The 20,479-nt window shown below is 37.4% G+C and overlaps 1 protein-coding gene across 2 annotated transcripts in view; it reads right to left on the bottom strand.

Annotated features, from left to right (window-relative positions):
* The window catches only part of PRR16 (proline rich 16), a 154,415-nt gene that overhangs the window by 46,597 nt on the left and 87,339 nt on the right, over positions 1 to 20,479 (bottom strand). For both annotated transcript variants that reach the window (XM_063295301.1, XM_063295300.1), the window contains one exon: positions 13,977 to 14,880. In XM_063295301.1, coding sequence (XP_063151371.1) covers positions 14,122 to 14,880 — 759 coding nt within the window. In that variant the 3' untranslated portion in view covers positions 13,977 to 14,121. The remainder of the gene's footprint in view (positions 1 to 13,976; positions 14,881 to 20,479) is intronic.

A 20,479-nucleotide genomic window follows, 5' to 3' on the forward strand; every position in this document is an offset into this window, starting at 1 on the left:
GGATAATATATTGGAGCAATGGGAGAACATGTGGAACAAAGGTTTGAAATTTACTTTGATTTATAACTTAAAAGAGAATTTTTATAAAATGATGCATTGTTGGTATTTAACTCTTTATAAGTTGTCAAAAATGTATAATGGAATAACGAATGTTTGTTGGAAATGTTCTCTTGGTGAAGGAATTTTTTATCATCTTTGGTGAACTTGTGAAAAGGTCAAAAAATTTTGAGATCAAATATGTGCTAATATTCAAAAGATCCTTAAAATGGACTTACAAAAACCCCCAGAGCTTTTTCTCTTGGGTCTGATGGAGAAGCAGGTCAAGAAACAACATGGGACACGGTGGCGCTGCGGGTTAAACCGCTGAGCTGCCAATCGGAAGGTCGGCGGTTCGAAACCGCGCGGCGGGGTGAGCTCCCATTGCTAGTCCCAGCTCCTGCTCACCTAGCAGTTCGAAAACATGCAAATGTGAGTAGATCAATAGGTACCGCTTCGGCGGGAAGGTAACGGCGTTCCGTGTCATCATGCTGGCCACACGACCCGGAAGTGTCTACGGACAATGCTGGCTCTAAGGCTTAGAAACGGAGATGAGCACTGCCCCCTAGAGTCGGACACGACTGGACTTTACGTCAAGGGAAACCTTTACCTTTACCTACAGCAGCAAGAATTCTATATGCACAATGATGGAAAGATCCACAAATACCTACAGTGGAGGACTGGATTATTAAACTGATGGAGCTGGCCCAAATGGTCAAGTTAACAGCGCTGATAAGAGAAAATAAAGTTTCTGGATTTGTTTCTATTTGGCAACCACTTTTAGACTACTTGCTTGTGTCAGAAAAAAAAGAAGCTTTGATTTTGGGTTTTAATGATTATATGGTTTGATAGAAATAATGTTACTAAGGTTTAACTAATTGTAAGAGATTGTATTTGTAAATGTATTCATATCTGTATTGGAGAAGGTCGGAAGTCACTTTCTGTTTCTGCTCTCTCTGTTCTGCACTTCTATAGTTTTTCTTTTTTCTTTAGTTCTGAAGTCTATCTGTTCTATATTCTATAATTTGTATTTTAACTATACTCTGAAAACTAATAAAGTTCTTTAAAAAAAATAAGACAAAAGATTTGTTTAATAGCTATCATTAGAGCTCAATCTAGTGAACTGCAACTGTGTTTTCCCAAGCTTATTCCATAAGACTCAAGATAAACAACTATGTGGTAGAATAGCTGTGCCCATTTTAGTTACCATAGTTTCCTAAGGAAATAAGATAGAATAACATCTTCAAATGGTCAAAGGTCATGTACTCATATTATGTGATAATGAAATTCATTAAGTCATCCCTGTTCACCTTGTCAAAGGACACATTTATTTATTTTATTTTATTCATTTATTTAAAACAGTTATATAGCCACCCATCTTATATTGTACTCTGGGAGGCTTTCATTTTCAAAACCTGAAAGCTGTCAGATAAAATATGAAACAATAGAGGAAACACAAAAAGCTTAATGACAATCATTTTCTCTTTGGGAATTGTAAAATGTTTATTTCATCAGAATACTTGATCTGCCATCCTGTTTATATACAGGTATAAGTTTCTGCTCTGATATTCAGAAAGTACTTCTGATTTTTAAAAGTACAGGGAACTATTTCTGTAGTTTAAAACAAATTAGGAAGAATCTACTTGTCAAAAGCTGTAATCCAGTTTTAGAACTCTAAGACTGATTAGGAAGTATTACAATGTTGTATATAGCTATAATGTAATCTATTATCATAACAGCAGTCTGATTCTCTGCAGGCATATCCTTAAACAGTCAAAAGAGCATCATCCATATATTTATTTATTGTTCAAATTTCTATCACCACCCATCTCCCCCCAAACAGGGGGACTCTGTATATAACAGAAGAAAACCAACCAGAGTTTTGCAGAAATCCTCACAGTTTGCAGAAGAATTTGAAACGGGATCCAAAGTACTATAATAATATGCTCAGGCACAGAATGCTGACTACAGGCAGAAAAAAATGAAGCATTGTAATTGACTAACTGGAAAACAGCAGAACATAACTAATTATCTGCTTCTTTGGAAGAAAAGTGGTATAGAAATCAAGAAGGGGCTGAATTTTTTTGGTTGGAAACCTGGTCCAACTTTGGGCTAGTATTGTGGTGTTTCTCTAATCTGGTTGGGATGTAGATTAGATGTTCTTGGCTCCACCATACTCTGCCCCTTTTAGGTCCTCTTATTGTTTTGGCAGATTTGTTGTTGTTGTTGTGAGATCTTGTAAACAAGTTCAGGTACTAAGAGGGCAGTACCAGAACACATGAGCTTTTAAACAAAAAACTATCATTTATTGAAACCCCAGCGTTCATTTAACTCTTTTGCACATCTTCAAATATGGATTTAAAAATTAGGAATCAATCTTTGGCTTTCACAGAAAATAAGCTTAATGTTTGCCCTTCAAGATGTCAAATAATATCAAAAATTATTTTGCACTCAGTCTGCAAATTTGAGTACTTATTGTATTCATATTGTTTTTGTACAGGCAAAAATCTGGGTAATCTATAGTTTTGGCTTCCTTATGATGCCCCTGCACAAATAAATTCACATGATCAGGTACAGATAAGCATCCAGTTTGATTCATGTTACATCACAGAAGAAATCATTGTAAAATGGTATAGCACCTGGGGCACAAAAAGTAGAGTTTCTTGGCCTCATGCTATCTGTTTTGGGTCCTCCAGAATCCTATTTTTTTCTGTTTGGAATCTGGAGAAAGATTTTAATGAGTGAGGATAAAGTCTGCAACCCTTAAAATGTCTGCCCTAAATTAAGAGATTTCTTTCCCCTTCTCCAATTTATTGTTTCATAGAAGAAATTGGATACCTTAGGCCTCTGAAAAGCATAAGGAACCCATTTTGACTCTTGTACCCAATACAAAAAAGGGGACCTTCAACCCAACTTAGTGGGTAACTTTCATTATCCACTTACTCTTCCAACAGAACATTTTTTTAAGCAGAACTTTTTTTTTAGGTGTAATTATGAATTCACACTTCTCATTATGTGGCCATGATATTAAAGGCAAAACTGAATGAGAAGACAAGACGCCCTGGAGAAGATGCTGATGCTAGGGAGAGTGGAAGGCAAAAGGAAGAGGGGCCGACCAAGGGCAAGGTGGATGGATGATATTCTAGAGGTGATGGACTCATCCCTGGGGGAGCTGAGGGTGTTGACGACCGACAGGAAGCTCTGGCGTGGGCTGGTCCATGAAGTCACGAAGAGTCGGAAGCAACTAAACGAATAAACAACAACATGAATTCACAACCTACCATTATTAAAATTAAAAAAATAGAATGAAATTTAAAAATAAAAACCATAAAGGAAAAAATAAAAACCAGTTCCATCCAGTTTTGGAATGTGGCCATTCAAGCTGGTAGGACTCTCAAATCAAAAGTTCTACAGACTTGCGTTATACCATTGTGAATTGCCATGTTTGTTCCTCTTTCCCCTCAGTAACCCCTTTGCTTGTGCTTTCATGTTTATTTCTACAAAGCTAACAACTAATTTCATTGTTTTGCTGTCAACTACAAATGCCACACACAAAGTATCATAATTGTATTTCTGAATACAACTATGTCTTCTGTTCTATCATTATACAATTATTTTTCTTTTTATTATTGGAGCACCATTCTCTAGAGAAATATGGAGTATACGATGAGCACAGCAAGCAATCCTATGCTCTAATAAATAAGCACACATGGCAGCTTTTACATCTGTGGTAACACAGCTCAGTAAGAATTGGTTCACCAAAATGTATGCTGTCTCAAGACATTTTCCAAAATGAAAATGAAGTGAGTATCTAATAAGAGCATGCACATATGAAAAGTAAATAGCTAACAGGATCACCCCATGAACCTTTCCTCTGCTTGAAAAATAAGCAGCAGGTTTGCAATGTTTATCATAAAATGAATTTGTTATTAAATTCTCCTGATACACCAAATTCTCAATTTTTTCCAAAGTGAGAAGGAGCATGCTCTTATAAACAGCTATTTCAAACATTCATTCCTTACAAGAGAACATACACTATCCACTATCTTTATAGTATCATTTGAACATCTTAAAATTTCTTCATCCACCTTCAGTAAACATTCTACCAAGGTACAAATTCACCATTTACTGGTTCCTATAACTTGCAATTGTTCACTCAATTTCCTTGGCCTTCAGTATGTTAATTTTCCAACCATGCTCCTCTTTGCATCATACATTTTTGGCAAATCATTTGATATCTGCTGTGGCTCCCACCTTATGGAACAATCTCTCCCCCCACACCCCAAAGTGAGGTTAACTCCATCCCTTTAATGTTCCAGAAGTCCCTCAAGACTTGGCTATGTCATCAGGCTGGGAGATCCCAGGGAACCAGTGATATTCTAAGATGGCTCCATCATGGTAGTCAATATTTACTCTCTCCTGTGCCTTTTTTATATTTTAATGACTGTTTATATTTTTAATGACTGTTTTTATATATGTATTGTTTTACTTAATGGTTGTACACCACCTAAAGTCAATTTTTGAGATGGGTGGCCATATAAATTTGATAAATAAAATAAAATAAAATAAACTACCTTTGTATGCCAACCAATAGATTTATAACATTATCACAATGATTTCATATTCATTTATCATGCATGAATACATTAAATAACCAAGGGTATATCACAAACCCTTATTTCACTCCCTGCTTGGTGTTTAACCATTCATTAATAATTCAATTAATTCTCACCATATTACTCTCTTATCTCATTCTGCAACCAATTTTCAACTCAATACTTGTGTAAAACATTTCATAATTCAAGCCCACTCACTTTATCATATACTTTCTCTAAATCAACAAATGTACAATAAACTTTCCTCTTCAGATTCATAAATTCATAAGTTACCTGATAAAGAAGAAAAATGACATCTGCATGCTTCCTGCCTGGCATAGAGCCACATTACAGTTTCTAAATTTTACTCCATGTCACCTGGCATACCCTTTCTATCAGACTACACTTTCCCAGGTACATAGAACAAATTAATCTCCCTTCAGTTTTTACATTCCTCTTTTCCTTTGTACAAGGGGAACAATAATGGTATTCTTTCAATCATCAGGCACAGATTTAGTTTCCGTGCTGTTAAAGAATTTATGAAACCTCTCCATTAAACAAACCACATCCCTGTTTTAACATTTCTCCAATCTCACCATCTATACCTGCTGTCACCATTCTTCAACATTCTCACAGTGTTGATTTCTTCTTCAACACATGAGCATTTTCAGCAATTGTTTAAATTCTACTCTTCAACACATCTCTATCCTTCCCATATAAATATTTAAAATATTCCTTCCAACATTTTCCTGCTTCAGTTCCATTCCAAATAATTTCATCACTAATATTTTGGATCCCATTCATTCTGCTGGACTCTCTTTGTTTAGCCTTCTTCACCCATTACCCAAATATTTATTTATTTATTTCCATCAAAATCACTCATATTTTCTCTGCCTCTTTTCATCTAAACTGTTCGTTGCTCTGTCTGACTGCACTCTCTGTAGCTGTCTTTTCTATACACACACACACACACACACACAGTTTAGATCAGATCATGCTGGCGGGGGAATTCTGGGAGTTGAAGTCCACACATCTTAAAGTTGTCAAGGTTGAGAAACACTACTTTAGATAATATCTTTAATTCCCCACATACAAGTAATCCTGATTTAGTGGCTGTCTCATTTAGCGACCATTTGCAGTAACTTTACATCCAATCCTTGTATTTACAACCTTCACAGGTCTGTAAAGCAAAGGAAAGCTGAAGTAAGACCGTAAGCACAGTTGCAGTTTCACTTAGTGACCACTTTGCTTAACAAAGTGCTGGTCCCAATTGTGGGTGCTAAATGAGGCCTACCTGTACTTCTCTGGTACTCCATACCATAAACAGCTTCTATATCCTCCATTCTTGTATCAACTTTCTTGTATCCATTTTCATTTTGTGGAAAATTAAATTATCTTCTGATAGTTTTCATAAACTACTAATACTTCTCTTCCTGAAGTTGTTGAACTTTCACTCTGATAGTTTTTTCTTCTATATCTTCCATGTCAGTTTTTTCCACAATACATTCTTCACACTATCAGAAAAAGATCTACTGCCTCCCACTATTCTTCACTAAGACTCTCAATTTTTCATTATAAACAATCAAATTATGTTTTTAAATTTATATTCATCCCTTTGGCATGTGTACATATGAGTAACCTATGTTTAAAACATCTACTTAAACAGAATTGTCTCTAAGCAGATACCCACCAGTCATTATTTTTAATCATTCATTCATTGAAAGAACTGTAACAGAAAATAACATACCACTCCTTCTAGGGAACTCAAAAACTCCAAGAAAATTTGAAATTCTCAAGGATCTTGATATTAAAATAGATGAAAACTTTTTGAGAAACTATGAATCACACTTTGCCAGAGCACTACTTTTAACTAATTATTCACGGGTTGAATATTTATTTATTTGTTTCTCATATTTCTTCAGCACCCATCTCACCAAGCGACTCTGGGTGGTTTACAATTATAGAGCAGCGACTAGATTCTTGTTTTCATGTTAATACAGAACAACATCAAGTACTTAACCAAAAAGGGATGTGGAACAAAATACTCATCATGATGAGGTTATAAAATATCATTTTAACTTATTATACTGCCAACTCTGAGACTAAGACTGCAGTTTCCACTTGAGAACCTTCCCCTAACTGTAACAGGAATCTGATGAACCCTTATACAGCTTGGCTATTTTATAACCCTCCATTATATTGCTATCTGCTAAGCTACTGAGTATCTTCAGGTGGCATGCAGAAAGTTTTTATATGGACCTTTATTAACTTCTAATACTTTTATTCCATATATAGAATATGCTTTATCATTCATAATACTTTTCAAATATTCATAATAACCTGTACAATAAATTATCACCATCACCTAAAAAAGAATTATGTGTATATCAGATTTCACTATGTAGTCTATATATTAGGGATGTGCAGGGTTCGGAAGACAAAAATGTGATTTCTTTTTTTTTTAATAGTAAATTTTATTAGGTTTCAAGAGAAGAATAAAAACTATAAAAAAAAACAAAAAACTACAGAGAAAAAAAAAACTAAAAAAGTGCAAAAACACGAGCAAAAATTTCAAACTTACAAAAAGATGGGGCTTCCGACTTTTAACAGAAAGGATATACAAAAATTTCCATCATCAATCTCTTTCTCTATATTAAACCAAAACACTACATTATTTCTATAAGTCATTCCACTGTAACACATAATAAAAACCACTAAGTACAGTTACTCCTCCCCCTTATATTAAAATAAAGAAAAAATATATATATATAAGCCTCCTAAATATCTTTCGCCCCTCCAAAAGATAACACATATTTAATTATTCCCTTCCTACCACTATTCTATACATTTATGTCTACTATAATAAGAATCAAATTAAAAAGGACATTAAGTTGTCTGCTGTTATACTTAACAGTACAACAATTTTAATAATCCCAATCTTAATAAACCCCCCAAAAACCAAGACAATTCAAAACAGTAATTCTGTATCTTTAAAAGGGAATAACATCAATCATATCCTTAAAGCAAACCAAATAAACATTCTTTAAGCCTAATGTTGTTGTTGTTTATTCATTTAGTTGCTTCCGACTCTTCGTGACTTCATGGACCAGCCCATGCCAGAGTTTCCTGTCGGTCGTCAACACCCCCAGCTCCCCCAGGGACGGGTCCGTCAACTCTAGAATATCATCCATCCACCTTGCCCTTGGTCGGCCCCTCTTCCTTTTGCCCTCCACTCTCCCTAGCATCAGCATCTTCTCCAGGGTGTCCTGTCTTCTCATTATGTGGCCAAAGTATTTCAGTTTTGCCTTTAATATCATTCCCTCAAGTGAGCAATCTGGCTTTATTTTCTGGAGGATTGACTGGTTTGATCTTCTTGCAGTCCAAGGCACTCTCAGAATTTTCCTCCAACACCACAGTTCAAAAGCATTGATCTTCCTTCTCTCAGCCTTCCTCATGGTCCAGCTCTCGCAGCCATATATTACTATGGGGAACACCATTGCTTTAACTATGCAGACCTTTGCCGTCAGTGTGAGGTCTCTGCTCTTAACTATTTTATTGAGATTTGTCATTGCTCTTCTCCCAAGGATTAAGCATATTCTGATTTCCTGACTGCAGTCAGCATCTGCAGTAATCTTTGCACCTAGAAATACAAAGTCTTTCACTGCTTCTACATTTTCTCCCTCTATTTGCCAGTTATCAATCAAGCTGGTTGCCATAATCTTGGTTTTCTTCAGGTTTAGCTGCAAGCCAGCTTTTGCACTTTCTTCTTTCATCTTCATCATAAGGCTCCTCAGTTCCTCTTCGCTTTCAGCCATCAAAGTGGTATCATCTGCATATCTGAGATTGTTAATGTTTCTTCCAGCGATTTTAACTCCAGCCTTGGATTCCTCAAGCCCAGCACATCACATGATGTGTTCTGCATACAAGTTGAATAGGTAGGGTGAGAATATACAGCCCTGCCATACTCCTTTCCCAATCTTAAACCAGTCTGTTGCTCCGTGGTCTGTTCTTACTGTTGCTACTTGGTCGTTATACAGATTCTTCAGGAGGCAGACAAGATGACTTGGTATCCCCATACCACTAAGAACTTGCCACAATTTGTTATGGTCCACACAGTCAAAGGCTTTAAAGAGGTAAAGGTTTCCCTTGACGTAAAGTCCAGTCGAATCCGACTCTAGGGGGTGGTGCTCATCTCCGTTTCTAAGCCTTGGAGCCGGCGTTGTCATAGACACTTCCGGGTCATGTGGCCAGCATGACGACTCGGAACGCCGTTACCTTCCCGCCGAAGCGGTACCTATTGATCTACTCACATTTGCATGTTTTCGAACTGCTAGGTGAGCAGGAGCTGGGATTAACAACGGAAGCTCACCCCGCCGCGCGGTTTCGAACCGCCGACCTTCCGATCGACAGCTCAGCGGTTTAACCCGCAGCGCCACCGCGTCCCTATTGTCAAAGGCTTTAGAATAGTCAATAAAACAGAAATAGATGTTTTTCTGAAACTCCCTGGCTTTTTCCATTATCCAGCGGATATTGGCAATTTGGTCCCAAGTTCCTCTGCCTTTTCTAAACCCAGCTTGTACATCTGGCAATTCTCGCTCCATGAATTGCTGAAGTCTACCTTGCAGGACCTTGAGCATTACCTTACTGGCATGTGAAATGAGTGCCACTGTTCGATAGTTTGAACATTCTTTAGTGTTTCCCTTTTTTGGTATGGGGATATAAGTTGATTTTTTCCAATCTGATGGCCATTCCTGTGTTTTCCAAATTTGCTGGCATATAGCATGCATTACCTTGACAGCTTCATCTTGCAAGATTTTGAACAGTTCAGCTGGGATGCCGTCGTCTCCTGCTGCTTTGTTATTAGCAATGCTTCTTAAGGCCCATTCAACCTCACTCTTCAGGATGTCTGGCTCTAGCTCACTGACCACACTGTCAAAGCTATCCCTGATATTGTTATCCTTCCTGTACAGGTCTTCTGTATATTCTTGCCACCTTTTCTTGACCTCTTCTTCTTCTGTTAGGTCCTTGCCATCTTTGTCTTTGATCATACCCATTGTTGCCTGGAATTTACCTCCAATGTTTCTAATTTTCTGGAAGAGGTCTCTTGTCCTTCCTATTCTATTGTCTTCTTCCACTTCTGTGCATTGCTTGTTTAAAAATAATTCCTTATCTCTTCTGGCTAACCTCTGGAATTTTGCATTTAATTGGGCATATCTCCCCCTATCACTGTTGCCTTTTGCTTTCCTTCTTTCTTGGGCTACTTCTAGTGTCTCAGCAGACAGCCATTTTGCCTTCTTGGTTTTCTCCTTCTTTGGGATGTATTTTGTTGCCGTCTCCTGAACAATGTTGCGAACTTCTGTCCATAGTTCTTCCGGGACCCTATCTACTAAGTCCAGTCCCTTAAATCTATTCTTCACCTCCACTGCATATTCCTTAGGAATATTAGTGAGCTCATATCTAGCTGATCTGTGGGTCTTCCCTAATCTCTTTAGTCTGATCCTAAATTGTGCAAGAAGTTTGTGATCGGAACTACAGTCAGCTCCAGGTCTTGTTTTTACCGACTGTATAGATGTCCGCCACCTTTGGCTGCAAAGGATGTAGTCAATCTGATTTCGGTGTTGTCCATCTGGGGAAGTCCATGTATAAAGCCATCTCTTAGGTTGTTGGAAGAGAGTGTTTGTTATGCAGAGTGAGTTGTCTTGGCAAAATTCTATCAGCCTATGTCCTGCTTCGTTTTGTTCTCCCAGGCCATGCTTACCTGTAATTCCAGGTGTCATCTGACTGCCCACCTTAGTATTCCAGTCTCCTGTGATGAAAATAACATATCTTTTAGGCGTGCTGTCCAGTAGGTGCTGCAGATCCTCGTAGAACTGCTGTACTTCAGCTTCTTCAGCATCTGTGGTTGGGACATATATTTGGATCACTGTGATGTTAGATGGCTTGCCCTGAATTCGAATTGAGATCATTCTATCGTTTTTTGGATTGTATCCAAGCACTGCTTTAGCCACTTTACTATTAATTATGAAGGCTACTCCATTTCTTCTGTGGTCCTCTTGTCCACAGTAGTAGATCTGGTGGCCATTTGATGTGAAGTGGCCCATTCCAGTCCATTTCAGTTTGCTGATGCCCAAAATGTCTATCTTTAATCTTGACATCTCACCAACAACCACATCCAATTTGCCCTGGCTCATAGATCTTACATTCCAGGTTTCAATGGTGTGTTGATCCTTAGAACATCGGATTTGCCATTCACCACCAGCACCGTTGGCCGCTAGCCGTCCTTTCGGCTTTGAGCTAGCTGCGTCATCACGTCTGGGGCTAGTTGAACTCATCCTCTGTTTCTCCCCAGTAGCATTTTCACCATCTTCCGACCTGGGGATCTCATCTTCCGATGGTATACCGACATATCTCTGGCTGTACTGATCCATTTAGTTTTCAGGGCAGGAATACTGGGGTGGGTTGCCATTACCTTCCCCAGGGATCGCATTTAGTCTGACCTCTCTGTCATGACCTTCCCGTCTTGGGTGGCCCTTCACAGTTTAGCTCATGGCATTATTGAGGTGCTCAAGTTCCAGCATCATGACAAGGTAACGATCCTTTGCTTAAGTTAACCCTAATACAACAGTTATAATAATTTTCATCTTAATAAACCCAAAAAACAAAGCCAATTCAAGACAGTAAATCCAAATCTTTAAAGGCAAATAGCATCAATCAAATCCTTAAAGCAAACCAGATGAACATTCTTCGACCCTTATCCCACTTCGAAATAAACCAGATCAGTTACATATCCCCACAATGTGCACAGAGCTTTCCTCTTTGAAGAATCAAACAGCGCAACTGGCCCCCACAGAGATTCCAGGTTTTTTGTGGCATTCCACCAGGAGATCGATTTTACTTATGGCTTGCAGATCATCCTCTCCCTTAGATTTCTCCAACTCCATTATCTAATCTTCATCCAGCATCTCGATAAAAATCCCAATCTCAGTCTTAAAACAAACAAACAACCCTTTCAATCATTCTTGAATTCCTCAATTCCTTCTACCACATCCCCAACCTGATGGCACATTTTAGATCTCATATTTTCCACCATGTCCTGGATATCTTGCATAAAAGTCTGATAGAAGTCAATAGAAACCTGCATAAAATCCTGGTGAAAGTCAGAAAGAATCTGTTTGAAATCCTCCATGTCTCACGCAATATATTATGGCTCCCCCAGGAGTTTAACCAGCAAAAGTTAAAGATATGGAAGAGTTCCAAAAAGTGAGAGTGAGATAGCAGGTAGCTCTCTAGGGAAAGTGAAAACAGAAAACTGAAGGTTCAAATCACCTGATTCGTGTAGGAAAATACTAATATCTTCGAAATTAACATTCATACTTGTATTTATATGCTTTTATTACACGGTGGTGCTACGGGTTAAAGCACTGAGCTGCTGAGCTTGCCGATCGGAAGGTCAGCGGTTCGAATCTGCGTGATGGGGTGAGCTCCCATTGCTAGTCCCAGCTCCTGCCAATCTAGCAGTTAGAAAACATGCAAATGTGAGTAGATTAATAGGTACCGCTTCGGCGGGCAGGTAACGGCATTCCGTGTAGTCATGCCGGCCACATGGCCACGGAAGTATCTACGGACAAACGCCGGCTCTTTGGCTTTGAAACGGAGATGAGCACCGCCCCCTAGAGTCGGACACGACTGGACTTAATGTCAAGGGAAACCTTTACCTTTACCTTTAAGATGCCCAGAGTTGTTGTGTATGAGATGAGCAGCAGAGAAATTTAATAATAAATAATAATAAATAATACAAAAATAGTAACAGGAAGATAATTGTTTACTCTCAATCTTTGGAATTTCCTTTAGAAGGAGAACAAAATCCAAAACTTAAAAGAATTTTAAAAAAAGTAATTCCAAAAATAACATTAAGCACCAAGAGAACCAGCTTCTCCTCACTGTAGAAAGCCTCTCTTGGGTTACATATACTTAAAAAAAAATACAAATTGGTGATATAGAAATGGGGTGCCCGGTCTTAGGGTCCCTTTAAGGGTACAGCACAGCTTGGAAAGTGATGAAGTCCCTGCCTCCCAGCTGGCTCTTGCCAGTCAAAAGTGAAATGCTGTTTGCAATCTTCTGGTTGCAAGCAGCTGTCCTGAGGACAGATGGGGTTATTCCAGGTATTTTCCTTGATCTGGAGAATGTTTTTGGGCTTCAGGAATACCTGCCTGAGCCCCCAAAAAATTATTGCGTTGTCAGCTTCACCCGCTGAACCAGCAGGCACAGCCGTTCAGTCCGCTATTCCCACTGGAAGCCGACAAAAATGTGATTTCTATTGTGCATAGGTGCATATATAGCACCTGCCAGAGATATCTCAAAGCAGTTGCTCCCTTGCACAGCTCCTCAAAGATGCTCATGAATGGGTGCCAAGGCTTAACAGAAAAGCAAGTGAGAAAGTCCAAATGTATTTCCAAGGTTCCATTAAAAAAAATAGATGCAAATGAAATGACTGGTATGCAAACTTTTTTGTAAACAGGCTTACCATAAGATGACTTCACTGATTTGATTCACATCTTTTTCTTCCAACTCACTTAAAATAAATACTATTTATAACTTTTTCAATAAATAAATACGTATCAGAAGATCCTTTGCAATAAGTGAGACAGTCAAGCATGTAGTATAAAGATTGGAGGATGGGGAAAATATCTCCAGAATTCAAGTATTTAATTTTCAATTTTTTTTAATATTGTCAATAGCTTTTTCAAGTGTTTAAGCAATTAATCCAATAATTTACATCAAAATTCTTTATGTTCTCAACTGAATTATTAAAAATAACCTGAAGTCTTAATGTATTACCTACAATTAACAAATAAATAAAAAAATATTTCATGTTTTCAGAATGGCAGCAGAAGTTGATATCCTCCCACATTCCCCTCTGAGGAATTATATTGTTTTTTGCAGTCATTTTCCTGGATGTATAAAATATTTTGGAACATAGCATTTTAGGACATTTCTTCATTGGGAGTACAAATTCCCTTTTGAAGCTACTACTCAAGTGTTCTTAGTTCTGTGTAATCAATGATTACATTCCAAGAAAATATCCTTAAAACTATCATACTATAAAACCTATTGTGCAGTACACATTGTTTTCCATAGAAGTCAAATCTTCCATAGAAGATTTGACTTCATTCCTAATTGGTACTCCACATCTATAGTTCCCCAGATGAACTTTTAACTGCTTGTGCTATAACTGAGCGTGTCCTCCTTAATAAGTGCCACCAATGATTAGCACATAAAATCATTACACCATTAAATCATTGGATTTCAGTATCAACAACATTAAACGATTTTCTCTCCACTTACCATGTGACTTTTTTGCCACTTCATAGAAGAAAGGGTGCAATATATTTGGGCTTTTATTGCTTTTGTAGAAAGTGCTCATTACCTTTTTTCAATGTTTGTACGTAAGAAAAAGAAAAAGCAAGAACAGTTTTCCAGGTGGGAAACATCACACTGTCGTCGTGGTCGATTTCCTCAGGATGGTCTTTTGGGGTTTTGGTGCAGTTGGTGGAGGCACAGTTGCAGGTCTGAGAGGGGGAAAGCTATTACTAGGACTTATGCCCACCCCTCCATTTTCTAATGGGGGGGGAGGAAGCGGTGAAGGAGGCAGTGGCAAGGGAGGACACTGCTGAGGAAGTTTTCCTGGGATGCGAGCAGGCTCATTGTGCAAATGAACCTCCCTGTTCTTAATATTATACCGCACGTCACAATCAGCACAATAGCCATGGTACTGCACCTTTTCATTAAATCGTACCCGTTCCCGTGTTCCAGCCTGAGGACACCTGCCTTTCTCAGATCTGTGCATAAGAGGTTGCATTGGAACTTTGTCCAAATTATTATTTGATATACAACATATATCTCCATTTGGAATTTTATTAGGTCCTCCTGGTAAGCCTCCATTTCGTAACAGAGTCCCATTAGTCTTTACAGGATTGGCAGAGATTACTGGCCTGTGAGGGTCTTCACACTTCACTGGAGTCAGCCGTGGAGGAGGTGGTGGGGGGTTGGGTTTCCTTAATACGGTTAAAATGGCAGATGGATGGGTCGGGGCCTTGGTGAGTGGGGCGCTGCTTTGCACCTTGATTTTTTCCAAACTTGACGCTGTTGTGCTACTTGAACTGCTATTCAACGTGTCTGTTTTTGAGCTGTCAGTCATTTCATCTTCCAGCTGCAGATCAGAAGTCAGTGTATCAATCTGGTCAACCACCTGCATGAAAATCAAATGCAAACAGTGATAAAGATTGATGGCAGTGAAAAAAATACTAATTTGCAACCTTTCTTTTATAGTTTTTGTAACTGATATGATATTCATATTTAATCATCAGCTTTGAAAACCATAGTTTCTTTCCTTTGATTGCCTTTATCTTGTTTTATATTATCTATTTTTTTTAAAAAAATTCAGAACTGCACTGCAATTAAGTTCTTATATGTTACCTATAATTTTCTTTATGTTTTTAGAACAGTCAGTTAAACCATTTATCCTAATTTAGGAACAAATGATTCAGAAATCAGATCTACCATGAAAGATCTTTTAATAGCCATCCCTGAATAATGTAAGTTTTAACATTATTTTAGGTTTTAATGTAGATTTTAAAGATCACTATGTAAGAAGTGCCATATTGAGAATATGGAATAGATACAAATCCAGGTTGTACCTGAAAACACCTTTGTGGTTCTCAGCACAAGAAGCATTTTATAGACAAGAAATAATAGGCAAACAAAAATGATTAATATACCATGAGATCCTAGAATTCTGTCAAGGGGAATACAAAATAAAATCAAGAGAACTGATGGAAGAGGTATATAGTTGTCAATGGTTTTCCTATTCAGTTATCAGAAAGATTCAAAGTAGACAAAATAATTTATTGTATTGGATATTCTAAGACTGACTTTGAAATGGAATTGTGTACAATTGATGAACACGTGATTGCTAAAATGTATAAACTTCTATTGAAATCTGAAACAGTAAAAGAACAAGTAAAAGAATGTATGATAAAGTAGGCTAAAAACTTTGGTTATAATATACAGTGTAGATGGAACAATGCAAAAATATGTGGTTGAAAGGATTGAAATTTATACTATGTTACAATCTTAAAGAGAATTTTTATAAAATGATGTACCGTTGGTATACTATGACTCCAGAAAAATTATCTAGAATGTATACAGGTACTATGTTGGAGATGTGAACAACAAGAAAGATAATTTTATCATGCTTGGTAGACATGCAAAACAGCTGATTTTGGGTTCAAATGCATACACTGATTCAGAGGATTTTAAAGATTAATATACAACTGAAGCCAGAACTTCTCCTGGGACTGATGGTTAAACAATTGAAAAAAAGTCATGGAACTTTGTTTTTATATATAACTGCAGCATGATGGAAAGACCTAGCAATAGCTACAATGGAAGGATTTATAGGACTTGCTGAGATGACCAAATTCACCTGTTTGATTAGAGAAAAGACAATGTCTATGTTTATTGCTGACTGGAAACCCCTTATGGACGGTGCAAAACAGAAAAAAAAAACTTATGATTTATGGTTTTGATGATTAGATAGGATAGATTATAGAAAGAAGAGTTATTATGTAACTTCAGAGAAAGAGGTAAATTTACAATTGCACTTAAAACGGCTGTAAAGAACAATGCAAGCCACTTCTTTATATCTTTTTCTTTCTTTTCTATTTTTCTTTTTTTTCTTTTTGCATTTTAGCCTTCTCTTTTATTTCTTTTCTTTCTTTCTTATTCTATTTTAATTTGCATTAATTTTTACTCCTGTTTTTAAAACGTTCAATAAAATTATATATAAAAAAGAAAATATAAATATGTTCTTCTAAATCAGAATAATGGAATACACATTCCCTGATAGATACCAATATATGTTTAGAAATTTGTATCAGGGATGGGAATATGTATTGTTTGTATTAAGGATGGGAATATATGGCATTGCAGATCAGGGGTTTTCAAACTTTCGAACTTTTCAAACACTTTTCAAACTTAAGCACTGCCTAGGGGTTGAGGCTTCTGAATGTCAGTTGACTTGCCCTGTTGTTTCCACTGTACTTTAGGAAAAAAAAACTAAGGATGCCACTGGAGGCCCTGCATTTGAGTTAACTTCTCCCACCCCTTAGTCTTTCATAGAACCCCATCAATGTCTTGCAAAACTCTAGGGATCTATGGAGCACAATTTGAAAAACTGCTCTGGATACTAATCAACTGCAGCTGCCATGAATGTCACAAGATTAGCTAGTGCTGTGATGCATGGGGAGCTGCAGTCCAACAATATATGGAGAATCCTATGCTGCTTGCCCCTAGCTAATAACCACAGCATGAACACTGACATTTCTTTTTCCTAAAGGACTGAAGTAAAACTCTGTCAAAGGCATCCTTAGGAACACTGAGGCAGTTTCTTTCTCTTCTCTCTCTTTGTGGTCAAATCCTCATGAAACTGCTGCAACAAGGGAAGAAAAATTATGATTTATAAAACATTTGCGTAGAAAATGTGAAAAAAACTAGGTGTAACAGAATCATTACATGATACAGCTCAATGCCATTTGACACCATTGTTTATATTTTTCTCTTGCTTCATATTACTATTATACACTACCAATTCATATCATTTAATCATTTTTGACCACTGCTCCTCTTTTTGGCTTCCATGTACAATCAGATTAATTGGTCCAAACTGTACCACTTCATAAAGATTCCTTTATAACTCAAACACACACACACACACGTGCATACAGAGATGGGACCAACAACAACAACAACCCAAAAAGCTCAGAGGAAACTTCAAATAAGGCAATTACAGTTACCCATGATTGCCTTCACCATAGCCACTAAGGATTCTAGATGAATCAAACAGAATTTCTTCTAACTGGCTATTGGGTAATAGCAAAAGTTATTGTTCATCTGGCACCTGGCCCCAGTCCTTGCCTTGTGCTTGTTTTTCACAGGAAAAATGCTGGCAACCAGATGAAAAGTACAAAGTCATCCCTTTACTCTGTTTTGGAAGCCTGGTACCTGATACCCATCTGCAGCATCTTAGCAACAAGGAAAGGAGAAATCCAAGGGCTTGGAAATAAAAGGAGGTAAGTGTTCTGTCAATGAGAAATGGCCTGCTCACCCCCAAATTAATGGAGCTCCAGCTTGGATCAGTTCCATAAGACATTTTTGCAAGTCTTCCTGAGACAGACCTAAGCCAGATATAAATCAGCTTAGCTGTTCAACTGAGACAATAACAGAGGATATTAGAGGTGTGATGTCATCTAGGACTGGCAACAAAAGCCCATGTATTTTTGTTGCCTAAATAAATACCCTAACTACCAGTTTACAGTTGCTTGAATACAAAAAAAGATATAAAATTTTTGTTGCATTTTTCAGCTCTTGTATTTTCTCAGAGATAGGAAATAAACAAATAAATAATCATTATTTCATAATCACATATTTTATATGGGATTTAAAAGGGCATATACTCCATTTGTGTCATAATTGTTCCACAAGTTTTGTCCACCATATTTTTGTTATCTATAAGATATAGTTTACAAACTGTTTATAATTTACATATTTTCATAGAGTTATAAGGGCATCAAGTCAGAAGTTATCCACTAATGTTTTCTTCTTGCATGTCAGATTCTATTAATTCCTTGTCAATTAAAACCACAATGCTCTTTTAAAACAATTAAACATACTTTGCTGTAATTAATTTCATTGCAATAATCGCTACATACTCTATTTCTTACCATTGCTGTTCACTAAGATTATTTATTTTGCTTAAAATTGTTTGAGAACCCCAATCTTTTCACATTTAAACTAGTGTTAAGAATCCAGAGATTATGTATAATATGTAAATTCCATTCAACAAAACATCAATTTATAAGTATTTTTTTGGATTCAAATTCTACATCCAATCAAATGATCCCCAGAAAATCTAGTCTTAATTGACTACACACTTTGTAAGTCAGGTCTCCACCTTAGTGACCTACCAAGCCAACCAAGTCAATTATTTTGGCCTGCCAAGTTTTTGACAGACCATTTTTGCAATCTCATGTAGGCAGGAAAACAGCACACTAATATTAATTGACCCAACATGTCCTTAAATCATTAACTGGCAGTGATGCTGCAATCATTATATATGAGTCCTTTGAATCTAGTTCAAAATAGAAAACTACATTTTCAAAAACATCATTCCAAGTGCCACTAGCAATTTCAAAATGGGCAGAAGATTATCTTTCTATCATTTCAGCTTAGTTTTGTACTGGACCAAATCTTGCCTATTATCGTTACTGGCAGGAATCTTTCCAAGGTCTACTAATGAGAGATGATGTGGACCAGTCACAGATAAAATAAGAATATACTAAGTTTATATGTCAGATCACTAACTTAGTACTGTCCATACTAGATTTGCCCAATGTTCTACTTTCCTTTCCATAATTCCAAGACAGCATAACCAATCCAGGGAACTAAAAAGCCACACCCCAGCACTTGCTAACTGGAAATTTTGAAACCTTCAAACGAACGAACATTCAAGACACCAGACTGGGGAAGGCTGGTCTGCACTAATAGCTGCTTACCAATATAAACATCATGTTTACCAGGGAATATGAATCCCTTGAGATCCAATGTAAGTCTGTGATTCGATTTAAATATTCAGTTCAATTTTGCAATTCAATTTAACAAGTCAAGTCATGTCATGAGTTCAATTCAATTCATTCTGAACAGCTGATTGGATAATAACTGTACAGTATGTGTTTCAAATCCAAGCTTCAAACTAAAGCATTGCCAGTGCCAGTGATTACTTTAGCCCATTTTACAACTAAGCACCTTAATAGTCACCATCATAAAGAGCTCAAAGAATGTGCCTTGCAAGTATAATTTAAAGATTATTTATTTAGTCACAAAAAAAGAAGGTCCCAGGCCTACCATACAAAGACCACAGTAGATTATGAACAACTCTAAGTTACATCCTGATTTAAGGCTGGTAAAAGTCCTAACATTCTGATTAAAACCTCCAAAAAAAGTGTAAGATTTATCTAGGTCTTATATTTTAAAAATATAAGATGTGGATAATGAATGGCATAGTATGAAAGTAGGCTTACTATATCTAAGCTGCAAAAATCATTTCCTGAGCTTGCATGAACAGAAGGAAGTTAATTTTCTTTTATGAAGCTTCTCTCCTGCTGCCTAGAAGTAGTTGCATATGTGTAGATTTGAGCATATCTGCTGTTACTGTATGTCAACTTCAATATTTAAGAAATCAGCATTTGAAATATCTTTGATCCACAACACTTTAAAAGAACTATATTAGTAAATGGACATGGCAGAAGATGAGCCATGTTAGACCATGGTAACTACAGTATGGCTGTCTATGGTAAATGGACATTACAGGTAGTCCTCGATTAATGAGCTCTCATTCAGCGACCGTTGGAAGTTATATGATGCTGAATGATGGTACTTACAACTGGTCCTCAAAGTTCTGTCTGCCCCAGCAGTCCCGCAGTCACATGATTGTGATCTGGCAACTGGCTCACACTTACAATGGTTGCAGTGTCCCATGGTCATGCGATTGCCATTTGCAACCTTCCCTGCCAGCTTCCCACAAGCAAAGTCAATGGGGAAGCCAGCAGAGAAGGTCACAAGTCACTCCAGTAAGTAGCTCACACCCTCCCCCACTAGCAGCAGCCATCCCCAGCTCCAACACATTGCACTGCACATCACCAGCCACCCATGCACCCTCTCCAACCCATCAGCAGCCATTTACCTGCCCACTGGCCTGCTTGTGAGCTGCCTGGGACCTGTGACTTCTTGCC

Source organism: Candoia aspera, chromosome 2 (genome assembly GCF_035149785.1).
Source record: "Candoia aspera isolate rCanAsp1 chromosome 2, rCanAsp1.hap2, whole genome shotgun sequence".
NCBI classification, from domain to species: domain Eukaryota; kingdom Metazoa; phylum Chordata; class Lepidosauria; order Squamata; family Boidae; genus Candoia; species Candoia aspera.